The sequence below is a fragment of the Ammodytes marinus genome, assembly GCF_949987685.1.
Source record: "Ammodytes marinus genome assembly, chromosome: 23".
NCBI lineage: Eukaryota > Metazoa > Chordata > Actinopteri > Uranoscopiformes > Ammodytidae > Ammodytes > Ammodytes marinus.
Window position 1 is genome coordinate 11,464,569 of NC_137227.1, and position 19,713 is coordinate 11,484,281.

The 19,713-nt window shown below is 43.2% G+C and overlaps 1 protein-coding gene across 1 annotated transcript in view; it reads left to right on the forward strand.

The window, feature by feature from the left end:
* Positions 1-3,450: 3,450 nt before the first annotated feature.
* LOC307269139 (mitogen-activated protein kinase kinase kinase 11) overlaps positions 3,451-19,713 on the forward strand; it is a 49,581-nt gene continuing 33,318 nt past the window's right edge. Inside the window, exon 1 of the mRNA XM_080051979.1 lies at positions 3,451-5,362. Coding sequence (XP_079908105.1) covers positions 4,606-5,362 — 757 coding nt within the window. The 5' untranslated portion in view covers positions 3,451-4,605. The remainder of the gene's footprint in view (positions 5,363-19,713) is intronic.

Genomic DNA, 19,713 nt, shown 5'->3' on the forward strand with positions numbered 1-19,713 from the left:
TGTTTACGTGACTGGAATGGCAAAAGCTGACTCCTGTTGCATCTTTAAGCGAAAAAAATAACTTTTTCAAAGTGCTCCCAGCCCTTCATTTAGCTATTTCACGGTGCGTGGAACACATCCTTTGTATTCTTGACTGGATGCTTGGCCTCTATGCTCCTTTTGATTTGTTCACTTTTGTTTTTATTGCATTATAAAACAAAACGTTTCCCATGGATGCACCACCCGTTGATTTCCAGTGCCGTGACTCATGGGACCTGAAAGAGTGGTGTTTATCCTCCGCATCACAGCCTCTCTAAAAGGTATTTTGAAACCAGATTGAATGCAAGACAGCACAGGTTTGGGTTTGGGGGGGGAGGGAAGGTGTTCACAGACAAGCCATTGTTACCATTGCGGACATGCACTCTATTTCTCACAGTAGTCGCCCACACACTTGGCCCTAGAGTCTGTGTGTGTGTGTGTGTGTGTGTGTGTGTGTGTGTCCAGGCCCAGTCCAGCCCCTTTCCTCTTCCTCCTTCCTTCTGTGTATTTTAAAAAGTCCATTTTGTCGTGTACATTTTACATTCTCCCTCCCCCTTCCAACCAACCAACCAGCCAACAGAGCGACCAAGCAACCCTGAGCTGGGGCCCGCAAAAACAACTGCATCCTTCCTGCATAAGCGTTGACTCAGCGGACTGCGAAGAGGGTGGGGTTAGTTCTGTGTGTGTGTGTGTGTGTGTGTGTGTGTGTGTGTGTGTGTGTGTGTGTATGCGCGTGTGTAGGGGGTTGACTTTAGTAGGTTAGTGTCCAAACAAACTGCAGCAGAAGAAGGGGAGGGGGAAGCCATCAAAGGGCCAACAGAAGGAAGCGCACAGTTTCCACACGGCAGCCCGGCGGGGCCAAAGGTGGCCCTCTGATTCCCATCCCCATTCCTAATGAAGCCACTTTTAAGAGAACATGGGCGCCTGTGGCCCACAAGGAATTCCTTGACCTTTTTCAAGAAGAAGAGCCCTTTCTTTTTGCGGTTACTCGAGAAACACACGTTGTGGCCTTGATCTGTCGCCACAATGGGTGGGAACCAACTCATTCATTTACTCTAATACTCTGTGCTTGAGGCTATTAAAATACCTTGTCCCTGCTTCATTGTAGTAGGTGATCTGTGGATACCAAAGTGGTAGATGGACAGACAGTCATTGCTTTACAGCGACGCTGAAAACTAAAGGTAGCATCACAACACTTTGACTTGACCTTATTTACAGTAGGAATACTATGAGAAGAACTACTTGGTCGGTGTTTTCTAGATGTGGGTCTGGTTTTCCAGGCTAGCATACAGTAGTTTTTATGCATGAATAACATATTGTTATAGTAAACAAATCCCCTAGAGACAAAAAAAAATCATTCTATATTCTACTAACAAGTAGCCTATTGTGTGTCTATCATAGCCTGTAGACTATCAAAGCCTCCATATATGTTCTTGTTGTTGTCCAAACACTAAACACGTAAGTAAGCCACACTGTTGAACTGGTTGACCTGTTCCTTCATCACCATGAACACACACACAATGTAGTTTGTTCTGATTTAGTCCTACGAACTCTGTCCTTCTAATCCAGGAAATACTCAAGCATACACTATAGACTTGAGCACCAATTATGGATTCATCCGCCGATAAAAATAGTCCCCAATGTATGCACATGTTTCGTCCTGTTTGAGTAAGGATTTCTAAGGACTACAGAGAAGCTGTTTCAAAAAAGATTTACATCTTCAAGGGAAATACACTTGATCAAAATGTATATGGGAATCAATGTAGGAGCAGCTTTGGACCTTGCCTGCATACGTTCATGATAAGTGCTGTGTCATGTTCTGTCTGAGGAGTCGATCCTTTTACTTTACTTCCAAATATTTTGCCCTGTGTGGAGGCTTACTTCCACCAAGAACAGTGTGCAATGATAGAAATAAAAAAAAAATTGAACCAATAGTTGGTACATTTTCTGTGAAGAGAATCTGCTGAGCTCTGGCGCTTCTATTATAGAAAGATGATACAGAAAGTTAGAGTATTCTTCCTGGAGTAAAACTTTTTTCTTATGAAAGAGCTACGTTTGACTTTATTTTCAGCAGAATTGTGAGACACTAAATCCCGCTCTACTTTAGGGAGAAACAGCTCAGTGGCTCTTCTACCTTATTCGGGTAGATAGCCCATAAAACTGCATGGACACACATAAAAGAACATCACACACCAGCCACACGCTGGCTGAAGGCAACTCAGTGTGTTGCTTGTGGAGAAGCTTGAAACTAATATTTCAGGTAGTGCAATGCAATAAAATAGAAATATGCATAACAGTACATTGGCCAAAATTAAAGGTAAAGTCAGCGATTCTGGAAAAAGCTTGCCAAAATCACGTTGTCAAAATCAGTGAGTAGCCTATGTCCTCACGATCCGCTACCTGTTCTTAGCCTACTGTTTACTCAAAAAATGCAGTGTTAATTCACAGCCTAGGCTCTGAAAACGGGTATGTTGCTAGTTATTGTGGGAGCCTTTTGTTTACACATCCTTTGTTTCCATACCAGTTTACAGAGACTAGGCTGTGTTTTCAGCACACCCATAGTACCTAAATTATTTGTTAATGATAATGATCGTCACGTGTAGGCTACCCACAGTTGTATTTAACTCCCAACTTATTTTGCTCGTTTGTTCCAGCTTTTTTAACAGGTTCATTAACCACCTGTTACCACAAGCAATGGCACAAGTCAAGTTAGCCATAAGAAACAAATATGTCGATAGGGGTTCATTTCAAAATAAAGGCACGATTGAACTGTGCTTTGTGGTCAAGTGAACTTCCGTAGCAGTCTTTACAAACTACAACATTAATTGAATAAGGAAAATGTCTTCTGAAAAATCAGAAACACATCATAAAATATGCACACAAAATAAAATGGGGCTACTCTTCTGTTAATAAATCGTAGCCTTTTCATTTGAAAGCAAACGGTTCCCCTAACATGTTATTTTCGATTATTTTGCGAGCTTGACACCCATTCAGTCTCGACCCAGTAGCAGTGTAAAGTTAGCAGTAAAATAACCATGAAAATACAGAATAAAAACAGGTAGGCTATTAGAAATATAAGCCTCATACATTCACAATACACGGATAAATTGCACTAGAAAATAACCAGTCCTTAAATTAAATTAAATTGTTGACTTTCACTTAGACTGAATGCATTACACTGATACAAATATTGGAAAGACATTGCCTTTAGCCTACTCTACTAAAAATAAAGTTGCAATATTTTTTGCACGAAACTCATTTTATTTTGTCACTTTGAACCGGATACGTCATCCCTGCTTGTGTCTAGCTTGAACGTGGCCTGTCATCTGACTCCTTTCCTGTTGGGAGATAAAAAAGTTTTGTTGAAACCGGTTGAAACCCCACCCTCTCCGCGGACTGTAGGCTAAGCACAGAGACGTAGAAGTGGTTCGAGGTCCTCCTGGCGAGTGAGCGACGCAGCGAGCGAGGAGGATTATAATCGCGCTGTTATGATGGAGTTATTGCGCTGTTTGGATTCCCCACTGTAACAAGTTGCGCGACCACCGAACCGCACCGGCCCACGCGCTCAACTCCAATTAGGAACTAACGGGATTTGTTTTTTGGGGCTGCGTGTTTTCCTCTGTGAACTAAAGTGAAGCAGGTTTGGAGAGAGCTCTTCCTGTTCACAAAGTTGGATACAGTTTTTTCTTGTGTTGTGATAAAGCCCCGACTCGTTGCGTGTTTCGGATTTTAATTTGTATTTTTTAAACACAGCCAGTAGGCTATGGATACTCTCGAGCAGTGGGATGCGGGATTTCCTGCAGGAGCGCCACAAAGTTGCTGTCAGACGCGGTTATTGGAGAACTGGGCTCAATAATATAATGCTGCGAACTGGTCAGCCCTGAAACTTGTCGTAAAATCACTGGTTGGCTTGACTGAATGCTCCTTTTCCTGCTATTCTTCTCCGCTTCTCGGTGCTTCCTGCTTGTGGTGGCCACTGCACTTAATGGCTAAAAATACATAAAAACTCAAAATGGAATGCTAGATTTTTTTGTGGGAACCTTTTAGTTTGGAGTTGGAGTGGAAAGTTTTTTATTTTTTATGTCTTGTCCTCTATAACTTTGAGTTTTCAAAATCAGAACACAACAGGTGGCAACTCTGAATGAGGGGAGATAAGAGCTACCTATCATGAGTGGATTCAAGGGGCCTTAAATCCTGGCTGGTGAAATGATATTTTGCTCAAACCATGTTTTGGGAAGCCATATCACCTGAACAGATAGTTATTCAGTGGAGACGGTGCTGCCTTTCTTAGCTTTTAAACCCCTAATCAAACAAAACCAATCTCTTGGTGGATTCTGCATTTTAAAATGGAGTGCTTTGCATTTCATGTCGAAATGAATGAAAGACAATCGCCACTCGGCTATCTTTGAGTCCTCTCCCTGAAGCCCACTTGTTGGTCCAACTTTTGAACACATTTCACTGGTCCCTGATGAACCAACAAGAAAGACAGGAAAGGGGCCGAGGCGCAATAAAGTACTCCTTTGTACTTTATTTTCAAACCCTTGGGGTCCAAAATCAGATCAGATTAAAACATCTGCTTGAGGCTCCATGGAGCCGCTGAAGAACATATTCAGTCGCGGCCCACTCTTGAACTGGAAAAACTTGGACCAATCGCAGAAAGGGAACTTCACCAACCCTGTGTGGACGGCCTTGTTCGACTATGAGGCATCCTGCAAAGACGAGCTCACCTTGCGTAAAGGGGACCTGGTGGAAGTCCTGTCTCTGGACTCCGAGATATCTGGGGACGAGGGCTGGTGGGCCGGTAAGGTCAACGACAAGGTGGGTATCTTCCCATCCAACTACGGCTCCTTCAAGCCAAATGGATATGGGAAGCTTCCGGATACCGGTATGGTGGCCGAACTCAGCCCGGCCGTGGTGGCCGATTTCGAACCCGAGGCGGTGGATTTCCGGGAGCTGAGCCTGGAGGAGGTAATAGGGGTCGGGGGCTTTGGGAAGGTGTATCGCGGTACATGGAGAGGCGGGCTGGTGGCCGTGAAGGCCGCCCGGCAGGACCCCGACGAGGACATCAGCGTGACGGCGGAGAATGTCAGGCAGGAGGCGCGCCTGTTCAACATGCTCACGCACCCTAACATCATTGTCCTGATGGGCGTCTGCCTGCAGGAGCCCAACCTGTGCCTCATCATGGAGTACGCCTCCGGTGGGGCGCTGAGTCGGGCGCTGGCCGGGCGTCGCATCCCGCCGCACGTTCTGGTCAACTGGGCCGTGCAGATAGCCAGAGGGATGCTGTATCTGCACAGCGAGGCCATTGTGCCCGTCATCCATCGGGATCTCAAGTCCAACAACAGTAAGTCCTTCATGCCCACAGCGCAGGTCATTTATCAATCAAACCACCGTCTAGCCCCCATCTGTCAGCGCTAGATTGATGAAAGGAAAATGATACAGATGTACTTACTGGGCCCTCTGTGTGGCATCATGCCCTGTGGCAGTAATGGAACATGGTGTACTACTGTGTATGAAGCTGCCTCGCTTAGTGTTTACAAAGCCATTTCTCCAACCAAGGCAACCTCTTCAACCCTCCCAACAATCTCTAAAGCCTGTGCTCCCATATAATTATTAAGTCAAACATGGCATTAGTCTAGGGAATTGAATGATCTATTTTCTGTGTACCATATTAGTACTTGCATTATCTTTAGGCTATATATCTCTCCTTAATCTAGAGATTAAAGTTTAAGATCTTGACAAAGCATAAAGAAATAAGATTAGCTGTTCAACAAGACATATTCTTGAAACGTAGCACGGGAAGGTAGGCCAAGGCAACAGAGAGTGAAAGGCCAGCAAATATGTGTTGTTGATAGGAGAAAATGCATTGGCCGGCAAAGGTCAGGAATTGAAGAGGAAGTCTCCTTCTCGCTGCCGTCACAAGTCACACTTTGGACTTTGATGCCGCCCGCGGGGGCAGCAGGACCGTTTTGTGCCAGGGTTATTGGGCCCTCACGGGTAGACACGTAGGCATTGAACCTTGTCATTAAAGCCACACTGTGGAGATATTCATATCTGATAAGGCCCTCTGTCCCCCCCTCCATCACCCCCTTCTGAAGTCGAACAAATTTGCTCCTCAGCTGCTCTAACGGTGCTTTTAGCTAACCTAAACATTCAAGTCACCTGAATGTTGCAGCAGCCTCCCCTCTGTTATTATCATTCTTGTGATGCAGCATATAATCGCTGTCAGCTCTGTGGCCGTATCTGCTGCGGCCCAAAGGATTTTTGTAACCACACTCTGCTCATCCTGTCTGCTACTGCAGATCCTGGTCGCCAAAGTGCACCGGAATAGAAAGAGATCATGATTGCTCCTTGTTTAACAGGGAACGACTGACACCGCAACATTGAGTACTGTAAATTCCTGGAAATATGACCTTGTGATAGGAGCACTAGCAGGTTAACTCCCTTGATTCTCGGTTTGTTGAAAGCAAAGACTCCCTATTCAGCACACCCTAAGAATACCTTTCTCTCAGACTCCTTTCAGACTTGTTTCCATCTTTCTCACTTTTCAACCAGCGCCTACTTTAGCTCGCTGACCATCGTCCATTCCTCCTCTCCTGTTCCCTCCTGCATCTGCTCACACCCTCTGCTTATCTTTCCTACTCTGTGTGTCAGGTTCTTCTTTCCTGAACTCTCCACTTGGAAAAAAAGTCTCCTGTAGAGCAGAAGAAAGTGGAGTTATGTTAATGTAGTGTTTGTATACGAGGCAGGCCAAAGCCAACACAATCCCTCTCCCTGTGCGCTGGGAGATTGTATCGCTCTACCGGCCTCCTTCTTCTTGCTTTTTTAAATTCTTCTCTGAATCTTTGTCCCTGGCTTGCCCCTACATGTCTCAGTCCATACACAGCCATAACCCTGTTGTGCCACTGAGCAATATCCTGTTGTGGTGGTGGAAGGAGGAGGGGGCCGGATGTGAACAGAGTGGGGGGGGGGGGCTCATTTCAAAAGATACTCTGTCCGACAATATTTGTGGCGCTCTTAGTAGGGCGCCGACAGGTTTAACGCACAGGTGCAAGAGCATCTTAACACGAGGGACACTTTTGAAGGAAACCCTACGTTTCTCTTGTGTAACAATAATGTGACGATGGGGGACAGTTATGTTTGACAGTACAAAATGTCCCGAAGCCTCACGGGTAAACCTCGGATTATGGTGTCAGTTCCTCAGAACAATGGTGCAAGTTCTTCTTTCTAAGGCTGCCATTTTCTGCAGTGCTCTGCAAACATACAGGGAAAAATATGTGAAAGAGGAGGTGGAGAGACTATTTTCCCCAACTGTACATAGCCTCCAGTTGGAGGACCAATATGCATGAGTGAGGCAACTAGATATTGTCTTTACTGGAATTGTGGAGTAATAGTAGAAGTGAATCCTCCCCCCCCCCCCCCCCCCCCCCCCCAACACAAAAGAAACTCCTTCATAATGATATGACGCTGAAACATAACAATGTTACTCGCACTCGGAGAATAAAGTACATATTACGTATGACCATTCAGGGCTAGTTTTTGTAACGAGGCATTAAGGTGAATAGTCATTATACCCCATGGCCTTGTAAACCAGAGCTAAAAGTTTCAGTTGTAGCTAATGATCAGTGTAGCGCTAGGGCCTGTTAGGAAGATGCTGATTAAACAGGATCATTGAAGAAACGGCATGGTGGGGCGCTTGGGACCGAGCCAGGGGCCATAACTGGAATTCCACCGAAAGTAAATACAGAGCAGAGAGTATAGAGGAGCCTCTTTCTCTCACCATTGTGTCCATATGGGGACGAGAGTCTGGGGATTTTTTGCACACCTTGTGCACTCAGTCATTTTCTCTTTTTAGCCCCCGTGCTTTAGTATCTTGCGGTGATCTAAAATGAGGTTTCACGTTTGTACCACTCTGAAGTAGGCCATACAGCTCTATAGGAAACCACTGAATCCCTTTACGTCCAAATGAAAACAACAGCATATGCCGATCTGCTTTGTAAATTGTATGCCCTGTTGAGTCAATCTGATGTACTATCAAAGGGAAACCTTTTCATTTTGTAGTTTTTTTTCTTTCATGATATCCGAGCATCCAGTGGTCAGAATGTTGCTGTTTTTATCAGATAATTTAATTTTCTCTCATGGCTAACAGAGACTGACAACTTGTGGCAACAGTTCCAAACCTCAGACTTTGAACCGCCGCCCACGTTGCTTTCTAGCTTCTTATCTACAAACAAGGACGAAAGCCTTGCAATACACCTTGGCCTTCTAAACATGCTACCAAACATAATGATTTTGTGGGGGAAATGCTTTGCAAGACTCAGTTTATAGATTGACAAGCTTATTCCCTTGTTAGCTGTAAGCACATTAAACACCTTTTTAAGACATATGTCAAAGTTGGCCATTTGAGCTGCCAAATGGTGGGCTTTGCTTTTTTTTTCTCCCAACAAATTTCTTTTGTCCTTCGCATATGAAAAGAAAATGTTCTAAATAATTTGACATGGTGTTTTGGTGCACGTGTAAGTATGAGGTTGGTCATTAAGTCAGCAGTCGATTGATTGATTTTATGATTTTTTCTTTGTCTGGGAGGGCACTTAAGGGGCAATATTATCACTATACAAAGTTGTTGCAGCTACTCTGTTAGCAAACAGTTGATTGCATTAGCATACAGTTCTATTAGCATTTATTTCAAAGTCATGTTGCAGTCCTGGGGCCTCATTTATAATGGTGTGCGTAGAAACCTTCCCAAAACATTGCGTTCACACAAAGCCAAGAATGTGCTGCGCAAAAAAAAAGTTGAGATTTATAAAACTGTGCTGCGCACAGTTGCACGCAATCTTCCCTTTATAATTACCCACCTGCGGTGATTTGTGCGCGGACGATCTCCGCCCGGTGTCATCCCACTACACCTCCCAGTTTCATCCCACAATCTACCATACATGGCGAATGCTAAATAGCTCCTGAATATGATGACGCACTTAATAAGCACAGCATTTTGACTGACATGAGGAAAAAAGGGAGGTAACCGGCCACAAAGAAAGCGACTGGGAAGGAAGAAAGCCCGTGCCATGCGTCGCTGTAACTGCCTCAAAAACACAAACACACACGCGCGCGCTGATCACATATCATGATTGGCACAGTCGTTATAGTCTTTGTTAAGATGTTTTGCCCAACTTTGTACTGTATGAAATATCACGTATTAGCGAAACTGTAGGACTAGCCTATATGTAGGCCTATATAAAATGTGTTGTGAGAAGTGAAATAATGCATTAGCCTATATATTCCAAAGCATTGTTTCCCTTCCATAGATCAACACATTTCCAACAACGTCAGATTATAGTTTAAACTTCGAGGGTTAGTTGTTATGGGAAAGAGATGCATAAAATAATTTGCTAAATTCATAACATGATTTTATCTAACGAAATATATAGTTTTAATTAATATGGTTGGCCTTAACTTTGTACAAAACTACTTTTTACACACAGCCTAAAATATAGACTATTTGCTCTCCCGCTGGCCACTCAGGGACACACCTCCCGACGTATATGATATTATTATAGAGTAGAACTATAAGATTCAATTTCAAAATATAATCAAAATATGTATAGACCTACTTGATAAGTAAATCAACCTACATCATTACTGCATGCCATAGACAACAGTAGCCTATATTCGCAACAATAGGTACGCACATAATTGATGAAATATATTGGGTGCCAAGGATATGTGTGTTTTTCCGATGACATAGCTTTATTTCGTGGTGTTGCCATTGAGTGTCGCTGATTCCCCGATTCAGCAAAACCTTGCGTGAGCTCTACGCATGGTCAAAAGTTTGCGTGGGAATACGCACACTTCTACGCAAAGAATTCTTTTATAAATACCACCGTTTTGCCACCGCACATTTGACCGCACATTTCTGCCGTCTACGCAAGGTTTTTGTGCGTAGAAAGCTTTATAAATGAGGCCCCTGCAATGCTAACATGAGGCGAATATTCAGAATTCACGCTTCTGTTTTGCTCTCTACGATTTGTTTAGAAAAATACCTGGCTCTTAAGCTCCTCAATGCTCCGCTATGTGTTCACCCTCTTGTTGTTAAATTTGTCAGTCTATTATCTATTTCTCGACAGGTAGTGTTACTAGTTTTGTCCAAACTTTTTTTGTCGCTTAAAGTAGCTGATGAGAGTCTCCTCGCAGCAAAAGTCTCACTATCGGTAACACAGCCCTCAAAAAGCCCATTCAGTCGAAAAACCAGTCGGTCCTTACACTGTCAGTTATCTGCACAAAGCCTTCATAGACCCAAAAACGGCTATGGGCACCACCACACGCCATAAAACTGCAGAGCTTTAGTTATAACTTGTGGGGAAAGTGCCAAGCTAAGGACTTGCTGGGCTGGAACTCACAGGGGTTTTTTTTTTTCAGGAAGAAGCCACAGTTAGATCTCGGTTCAACATGTCTCCTTTTTTCCTTTTTTTTCCTGCTAGTGGACAAACATCTGATACATCCCTCTACCAGCATGTTTTCATTCAGGGCCCCCACACTGCAGTTCACTCAAAACATCCCCCCTCTCTCTGTGTGTGTGTGTGTGTGTGTGTGGCGGCTGGGTGTGTGATGTTTGCATTTGTGTATTGAACTGCACTACCGTTACCAGTGCATACACACACACACCATTCCCCTGTTGAGCAGAGTTGTTTAGTGATGGGAATGGAGAGATTTTAAACCCGATAACGTCCGAAGATGCACCTGTGTTTTGTTAAAGCGGCCGTATTATCATTTAACATGTTTAGCTTGGGTGATAAGTGCGCCAATAGAGCAGTTGTGGGACAGACCGTGAGAGAAAGAGCTTGATAAAAGAAAGTCCTATCGACATATGGAGGTCTTTGCTTTTAAGAATGTCGGCGAGGCTCCACTTTCACTATCAGTATATGCCATTCAGATATTTTATTGGCTGCTGCATGTACTTCACTTCAGCAGTGTGTGTGTGTATGTGTCCTTAAAAAGGATGTACATGCACACAAACAAACACATTATTATTATTATTATTATTATTATTATTATTATTATTATTATATTATATTATATTGTGATAGTTTTTATTACACTTCTGCATGACCCCAAGGCTGAAAAGAGAAAAAAAGTGTAGAAAAGCGATGCTTTGACAAGAGAAAATAATGATGAAAAAGATGATTCAGCTAGGTGATCTCTGGGAAATGAAGTGAGCTTTAAAAAACCCAAAGAAGAATAAATAGAAATGAGTAACTTGTGCATCATCACTGTGTTAATATGTCAGTTACATGCAGTGAGTGACTGCATTGAAATACATATTAGACACCATGCGTCTGCTTGCAAAATCCCTCTTCTTGCTTTCCGCATTTGATCCACATCCTCCATAACGAGCGAATGTATCCAATGGCCTAGTGTTTCTCTATTCAGCCGGGGCGGCATAACATCAAATGTCAAGTGTAGCAGAAAGTGCACGGTCGTGATGTAACCTGCACCAATACGTATTTATCTATCTTTTTTTGATTACATTTATTTTTCATTCTGACCTTGTTTTTTGTATCTGCCATGATGGCTTGTATTCAGTATTTAGTTATCTTTTGATAGTAATACCTTTTTGTATGCTTTTTAATCCATGTTCCTATGTCTGGAGCACTGTTGTCACTTTTATGTCACTGTCTGTCGATGTTGTTAATGTTGTCTGCGTCTGTGTGTAAGCAGCCAATTCTTTTTAACGGCAACCAAATCTACCCTCGGGTACAAATAAAGTTACCTTAACCTTCTTATGGCTGCCTCTTTAGCCTCCTGTTTGCTGACTGCCATATCCTCGGGGTATCTGGGGTAGGAAGTGGACTGCAGGTCACCTGGGGGAGAGCTCAGCTGTGTTGCTGCTGGCTCAGAGCGAGTGTCAGTGGGCGATAAGGCAGAAGGGGGGGGGGGGGATTCTGGCTATAGCCTGGCTTATACTGTGCACCTCAGCCAACTGCCCTGGCTACATGGTTTCCTCTGCTGTCTTTATTCTTTATTTTGGAAAAGACACAGATGCCAGAGAACCTTGGCTCACCTTGGATGGAAGAGTAGATATGGATGTCGGTGTGCAAGTGAGCGTTTGTCTTTCAAGGCTTGTACTAAAAGCAGTCATTTCAGGTCAACGCTTTTAGAAGCTGATATTTTTGTGTTGCTATGATGTGTTGAAGTTTGAAGGTTTTCACATCGGGGTGAGTTTATTTAAATGTTTTGACTGAGGCTTTTCTAGTTTAGGCAAGTATGTCACCATTGTTGTTTTTTCTCGGGAGTGATAGTCTCTCCAGGACAGAAAATACATCTCTTTTTTTAAAAACTGGGGTTGATATTATTAGGATTATTAATTAGGAATGATAATGCAAAAAAAAAAACACGATAGAAATACAAATGCAGTGAAGTCTAATCAAACCATTGCGCTATATTCTATCTGGTTCAAGTTTCCAGACAACAGCCAGTGTGATGGTAGCCATCAATATTTAATCAAATGCCGACATTTGAGTTTGAATAAGAAGCAATTCTTTGTAACAATTATTATAATCTGTACCCTGTAGCCCGTCTTTACACACACACAAACCGTATTATGTATATATAAACAAAATGAGACGTGTCCACCCACGCTTAGTCATTAGAACTCATGTGTGTGTGTAGTCTAGTCAGAGCAGGATGAGTGAGGGGGCAGGAAAAACAATTGCAGGGAAAGAGGAGACCCCCCCCTCTCTCTTTCCCTTTTTTTTTGCTACTTGAACCTTATGCGTTTGTCCGAGCTCACAGGAAGTAGAGAGGTCTCCAGAACTCCAGCCAGAGTGAAATGTGTGGTTGTTTTTTTCTCTCTCTATCTCCCGTCTGAAAACCTCACCCTCAGCTGGGCCACACAGATCACAAGACAGTTCCCATGCAAAGCGGCAGCCAAAAACCTACTTGTCTGTTTGTGGAAGATACACTGGTTTATGAGGATTAGGACACATTTGTTTTTTGGAGGATTCCAGCACAAGGGGATGTTGTTCATCAGTCTAGTAAAGACCGTGTTGACTTTGATGTAGCTGGCAATGTTGTTTTTTTCCTTTTACAGTAGTTTTGTAATGTATTTATTTCTGCATATTTATTTAGATTTTTTTTTTCTTCCTCTTATAGTTGGCCGGTAAATATATTCCAGTTTTGTTTGCTTTATTGACAACTTTCTAATACAGCATAGTTAATACATACAGACATAGGCTCCATAACAACTCACAATGTTTCATATTTTTGAAATCACATCATATATTGCAACATGTGTGTGTGTGCTGAGTGACATACTGTGTCACGTGTGTGTCACAGTAGTATTACTTCAGTGCGGTTTGAGCCAGCTATGCATATCGTTAGCCTATTTGTTGGGTTGGGCTGTATCAACGTTGGTGCGAACACATACCGTAGCAGACAAAATAGAGAGGAAGTACTCTACTGAACCATGTTTCAATTTATTTGAAGTTTAAGATAGGCTAAATAATTGATCAGCAAACAAAGGGACAGCCATGTTGCATTAAATTTGCCGATTTGAAATGGAAGACCTTGACCTTACTTTGAATCACTTTTTTATTTGTTGCTACTTTAACCTTTGTATTTTTCACAAAAGTTCTGTTAAATGTGGAGGCAGTGATTCTTGAGAACGCTTGTTGTCAAATCACTTTTTGTCAAAATTAGTGATCATCTTCCCACTATGAGCTTCCTGTCCGTGCTGTGTGTCTGAGCTGAAAGAACATCTGATGTTAATACACAGCCTAGGCTCTGTAAACGAGTGTATAAACAAAGGGTATGCAAAAAAACACAACATAACATGCCTGCTAACAGAGCCACAGGCTGTGTATTAACACTGGATTTTCTTTTCAGCGCACACACAGTATGGACAGGAAGCGGATCGTGAGGAGATATTCACTGATTTAGACAATACAATCTGCAAAATATCCAGAATCACTCCACCTTTTTAAATGTAAATTGACAGGACAAAACGTTGATTCTGATTGATTGATTCTGACTTAATTAATAGTTTTTCTGACTTCATCTTGTGTAATTGAATTAAAATCCTGCTTCAGATGGGGTGTAAACAGAAAAAAAAAAGCTAGAGCTATACTCAGAACATTTGTACCTGGTGGTGTATACATTTTCGTCCTCCCCCATCCTCCCCCTTCCCTCGCTACCTTGACTTCAGAGCTTCTGGGGTCAAGCCCCTTGTCTGAGCTTCTAAGGAAATGTCTGTAATGAAGGTTACATTTTTACACACAAGCACTGGAGGCTTGTTAATAAGTCACCGTTTTTTCAGGACCTCTTGGTCTTTTACCTGGCACCACAGGCTTTGCACAGGGAATCATTTATAGCCACCCCTCTGACAGCGCTAATGTGGATGCCCAGAAACAGGCTGGCTGTGTCTTGATTCAGGGGTTGCGGTCTTGGAACCGGCCTCGTAGGCTGCATTTGAAGACCGATTGCGTCATAGCGGCGCGCAAAGGCTGTCCCATTTGCAAGGCTCCTTGCAAGGCTCCTCATATGCGGTCGTGAAATGCAGCCTTCGTTTCACGGTTTTGAAGCAGTTTTGAAGGCTGCATCAGATGTATCCTTCGTGGCCCAACATATCCCAAGATTCATTGCGTTTTTTTCAGAGATTGCATAAAATAAAATAAAAAATAACAAAACAGCAACGTGTTGCTCCATCTTCTTAACTTTTATCTTCCTTTCTTTTTTTCTTGTACTTTTTTTTCTTTTCGTCTGGTAGACAACTTATTTTTCTTTTTTCCTCCGCTGACAGGGCTGTCTCCGTTGGCAGCAATCAGGGTTGCTAGGCAGCACAGGAGCGGCGAGTCGTCACGCAAGGTAACGGCTTGTTACGTAAACCGGAAATGCTCGTAAACGGAGACCTGCGGAGACCGTCTCGTTTAACAAGGCTCGTTGGCCTTAAAACCGGCCTTAAAATCGGCCTTCATAGGCTATAGCCTTCATAGACCGCGAGACTGCGTCCTACCAAGTGCGTGGTCTCTGAATCAAGACACAGCCGCTGTGTGTGTGTGTGTGTGTGTGTGTGTGTGTGTGTGTGTGTGTGTGTGTGTGTGTGTGTGTGTGTGTGTGTGTGTGTGTGTGTGTGTGTGTGTGTGTGTGTGTGTGTGTGTGTGTGTGTGTGTGTGTGTGTGTGTGTGTGTGTGTGTGTGTGTGTGTGTGCTGTAAAGGCCTGTTTCTCGTGATAATTTGCTTGTCACTTGGGTGCCAAAATGTATTTTTTACGGAAGCAGTTTTTCCTCAATCATGCAGCTCATTTTGATTTCCTGTCTTGTGACTACACTGTATTAAACTATAAGAAGCAGACATCAAACCTCTTGTCGGGTTTTACATGCACGGAAAATATCAGTGATCAGCCACATTGAACAATCAGTTAGGTGATAGTTTAGAGAAAAGAAGTTGATTGCTTTGATATTGAATTTTTTCGTTCAGGTCATACAAAGAAACGAATGGCAAAGAAAGGCTTTTTCTGTGTCAGTTCGTGGCATTAAAAAGGTGCACCCGGGCAGTTTACGCCATTTTCTGACCATTTATAAACTAAACGATTTATAATACACATTGCAGTTGATGATTTTGTTATGAAAATAATCAAAAAGGAAGAATACAGTTCATTACAACTTGAGTTTTACTCGGTTTTAATGTAGCTTTTTAATTTGGCTTCCTGTAAGTAATGATAACCCTGATTTATTGCCGAGATCTTGGAACGCGGAGATATCATTTACAAATTAATTCACAGTTCACGTTGCTGCATTTGCTACAATGTTTTCCATGTCGTTTTTCCATGAAGAAGTGTCCCGACAGTTGAGGTAGACGTGAGACCGGACAAACCTGATCAGCTCTTGCAAAAGAACAAGTCAGAGAGTGTCTCACATTAAATGAGTCATTTTTAAGCATTTGATTGACCCCATCCACTCAGAATGATATATTAACCTATAATAATACACATAATTGCCACAGGAATTCAAGGTTTAAAGGTGGAGTCAGGGATTTGTTTGTCAAAATCATTGAATATCCTTACTATCCCACTACCTGTCGTACTGTGTGCCCTGAAAACAAATTGGGTGTTATACACAGCCTAGGCTCTGTAAACTGGTATGAATACAAAGTGTATGTAAAAAAAAAAAAGGGGTCCACCGTAGTTATCACCATGCCTGTTTACAGAGCCTAGGCTGTGTATTAAGACTGGATTGTTTTTCAGGGCACACACAGTACTGACGGGTAGTAGATAGTGAGGAGATATTCGTTGATATCGACAAGAAGGGATTTTGTCAACAAGCATTCTCAAGAATTGCTGTCCCCACCTTTATCTAATGACATCGCTGTGGTATAGAGGGTGAATGTGAAATGTACTCGGACCTGAGTCACAACTCATCTTTATGTGCATCGAATGAGGAAGCAATGCCACCTCGGGGACGATTGCAGAGTCTTCTATTCATAGCTATCAAGTGAGCTGTGTTGCGCCAGGTGTGTAAACTCACTGAGGTTGCCTAATTCCTATACACTGACTCTCAGTAAACAACAGTGAGAGCTGAGACGAAACTCCTGCCCGGCTGAGCGCTGGTTTCATCCTCTCTATGCATGATTATGCCCTATCACTCTCTCTCTCTCTCCCTCTCTATCTCTCTCTCTGCCTGGCTCGCTCACTGGCTGCCTGGTCAGAGGTTGCCAGACTGTCTGTCAGCCGATGGCCTCGTCCCTCGGGGGGACAAAGCTCTCGTTCTTCCTGGGGAAAGCCCCCACCCTGCCGGAATTCTCCCTTTCGCCTACGGGTGCAGGGCAGGGAGGGAGGGAGGGAGGGAGGGGAAGGTAGAGAGAGCATAGAGGAGGCATAGGTTGAACCGATGTGGAGGAAATATGTATTATTTTTTGGGCCGATATATTAGCAAATTCAAAGGTGGAGTCAGTGATTCCGGGGAAAGTTTGTTGACAAAACCACTGTGTCAAAATCAGTGAATATATATCCTCATTCCTCACGATCCTCTTCCTGTCCGTACGCTACTGTATGTGTGCACTGTAAAAAATACAGGGGTTAATACAGAGCCAATGTTCTATTAACTGGAATGTAAACAAAGGGGTCCCACCTTAACCTAGCAACATGTCTGTTTACAGAGCCTAGGCTGTGTATTAACACTTGATCTTTTCTTCCAGCGAACACACAGTACAAACAGGTAGTGGATCGGGAGGAGATCTTCACTGATTTTGACAAAAAAATATGTTTTTACAACAAGTTACAGTACTGCTGACTCCACCTTTAAGTTTGACCTTTTCCACAGAAAGATATTTGACTTTTGAGTTGTTGCATATTTTTCTTGTCTCTGGTTAAAGAAATGTAGACAAAATATTGTATTTTTAGTCACATCAGCCAATATCTCATGCGCTGATACATCTGTCGCAGGCCTACCCTGCCAGAGATTGGAGGGGGTGGTGAGGAATGGTAGCATGACATGAGAAATGCGCTGAGAGAAGGGAGATGTAGCTCCAGCGCCAAATTATAGAGCGAAAACATAATTAAGTGAGGTGCAGAGTGAAGAAGCAGAGAAGCGGCTTTGTTGAGCTGACTTTTGCAGCTGGCATGTTATCGGGACAGGGGCTGGATGCCTAGAGAGAGAGAGAGAGACACGGTCTGTCCCACAGCTGAAAGGTTACAGCCTCTATCTGTGCATGCACAGTATGTTCAGCACCCAAATGTCCTTGGATGGGACGTTGACCCTTTACAAGATTTTGCTCTAGGTATATTGGCCACTTTAACCTGGATGTAATTGCCTGTTGCTAAACCCAAATTTTGTAGGCCTACCTGTTAATCTTTAATTTCTCATATGGCACATTAGGCAATGTACAAACAATGATAAACTGTCGTGGACTTGGACTGTGAAATAACACTTGGTTACTATATTCAAAATAGTAAGCTAATTAGCAAAACATGGCAATGTTTGTAGCTTATATTCCAGCAGACCCATTGTTTAATGCATCGCCTATTCATAGTTTCTATCAGTTTTGCAGACTCTTAAATGCAGGCATGATTTTTATCCTTACTTGACATTCTATGGCTTGTCTGCTGTAACTTCCTGGAAATGCAAGGGCCACTACCTCGGTAATGATGCCGCACCAAGTGAAGTTCCCTAAAGCTGTTTTCTATTCATTTGAATTTTCACAGTTTCTTTTTTTTTTGACAAGGAGAGCTTGAACTCATTTCCCACATTAGGGCTGCGTTTTACTCAGCTGTTAGGAAATCCAAATAGACCCAAGGCCCTTGTTAAATGTCACGTGAAGAACGTGGGGAATGTAAATAGGCCGTGTTTGCCCCAGGATCATGGAAGTGGTTGCACTTTATCAGTCAGGTATAAGCTTATGTTAAACAACAAAGAAAAAGACGACAACAACACGGGGATTCCATTTTAAGCTTGCTGTTGCAGGTTTGAGTCAGTCTTCCAGCACCAAACTCATATCTAGGCCGTTGGTTGCTGGCAGGAGCCACGTCTGCAACTGACACACTCTTGTTTCGGAACAACAAACAATGCCAAACAGAGCCCCTGTCGCCATGGTGATCTGTCGTCGTGGTGTTCTTGTGGCGACATTGTTGGGTTTCGCCTCTCTATCAGGAAAGACATTCTCCTCGGGCAAGACCCATCTAGTCATGATACACGCCGGTATCCTTTGAAGGGAGTGGTGGATTTTCCGGCCACTTTTGTTCACACACCCCCTCAAAATGTGATAGCAGTTGAGAGATAACAAGAGGATGCCCATACAAGTCCTGCATATCTTTTTTTTTTTCCATATACAATTTACACAAATCCAAGTTCATCGGGTCCAAACCTCGAACTTGTATTTATTCTACTTAAAGGTGGAGTCAGCCATTCTGGAAAACGCTTGTTGTCAAAATCACTTTTTCGTCAAAATCAGTGCATATCTCCTCACGATCTGCTACCTGTCCGTACTGTGTGTGCTGGAAAAAATCTGGTGTTTATACACAGCCTAGGCTCTGTAAACGGGCATGTTGTTAGCTACGGTGGGCTACTTTGTTTACATACCAGTTTACAGAGCCTAGGCTGTGTATTCATACTAGATTATATTTTAGAGTATGGACAGGTCAATGAGGACGTTGCAGGGAGATATTCACATTAATTTTGACAAAGTGATTTAGACAACAAGCATTCTAGAAAAATAACTGACTCCACCTTTTAAGTCATGGCATCCTCACCCGCAAAAGACCTCAAGCTATTAGTGTTAGAGCTGTTTCTGCTGCTCTCCATACCACATGAAGGTCATTTTTTTCCCAGGGTCCCCTCTGTGGTACTCTGGAGTTATCGCACACTACTTAAAACAACTTCCAAACCTTTCGGCACACAGTTTTGAAGATGTCAGCAGCAGCAAGGCTTAGTGTTATGTGGGTCAGCGGCTGATTTGGACACAGTGTGTTGCAATATGCCGTCCAGTAAGCAGCTGACTAATGCTGCAGCCCTGTCCCACAGTGCGAATGATGGTGGACTGGTGGTGTTGAGAGGAGGAGGTAGGGCCGGACAGGGCTGAACTGTGGATGCACCCTGCGCAGGCTCAGGAAGTGGAAGAAGAATGTGGTTTTGTATGTGTGCTGAGACTGCTAAAATGCTTTTGTTGCCTGCGTGCATTTGCATGTTTGATTCTCCTATGCGCGTGTGT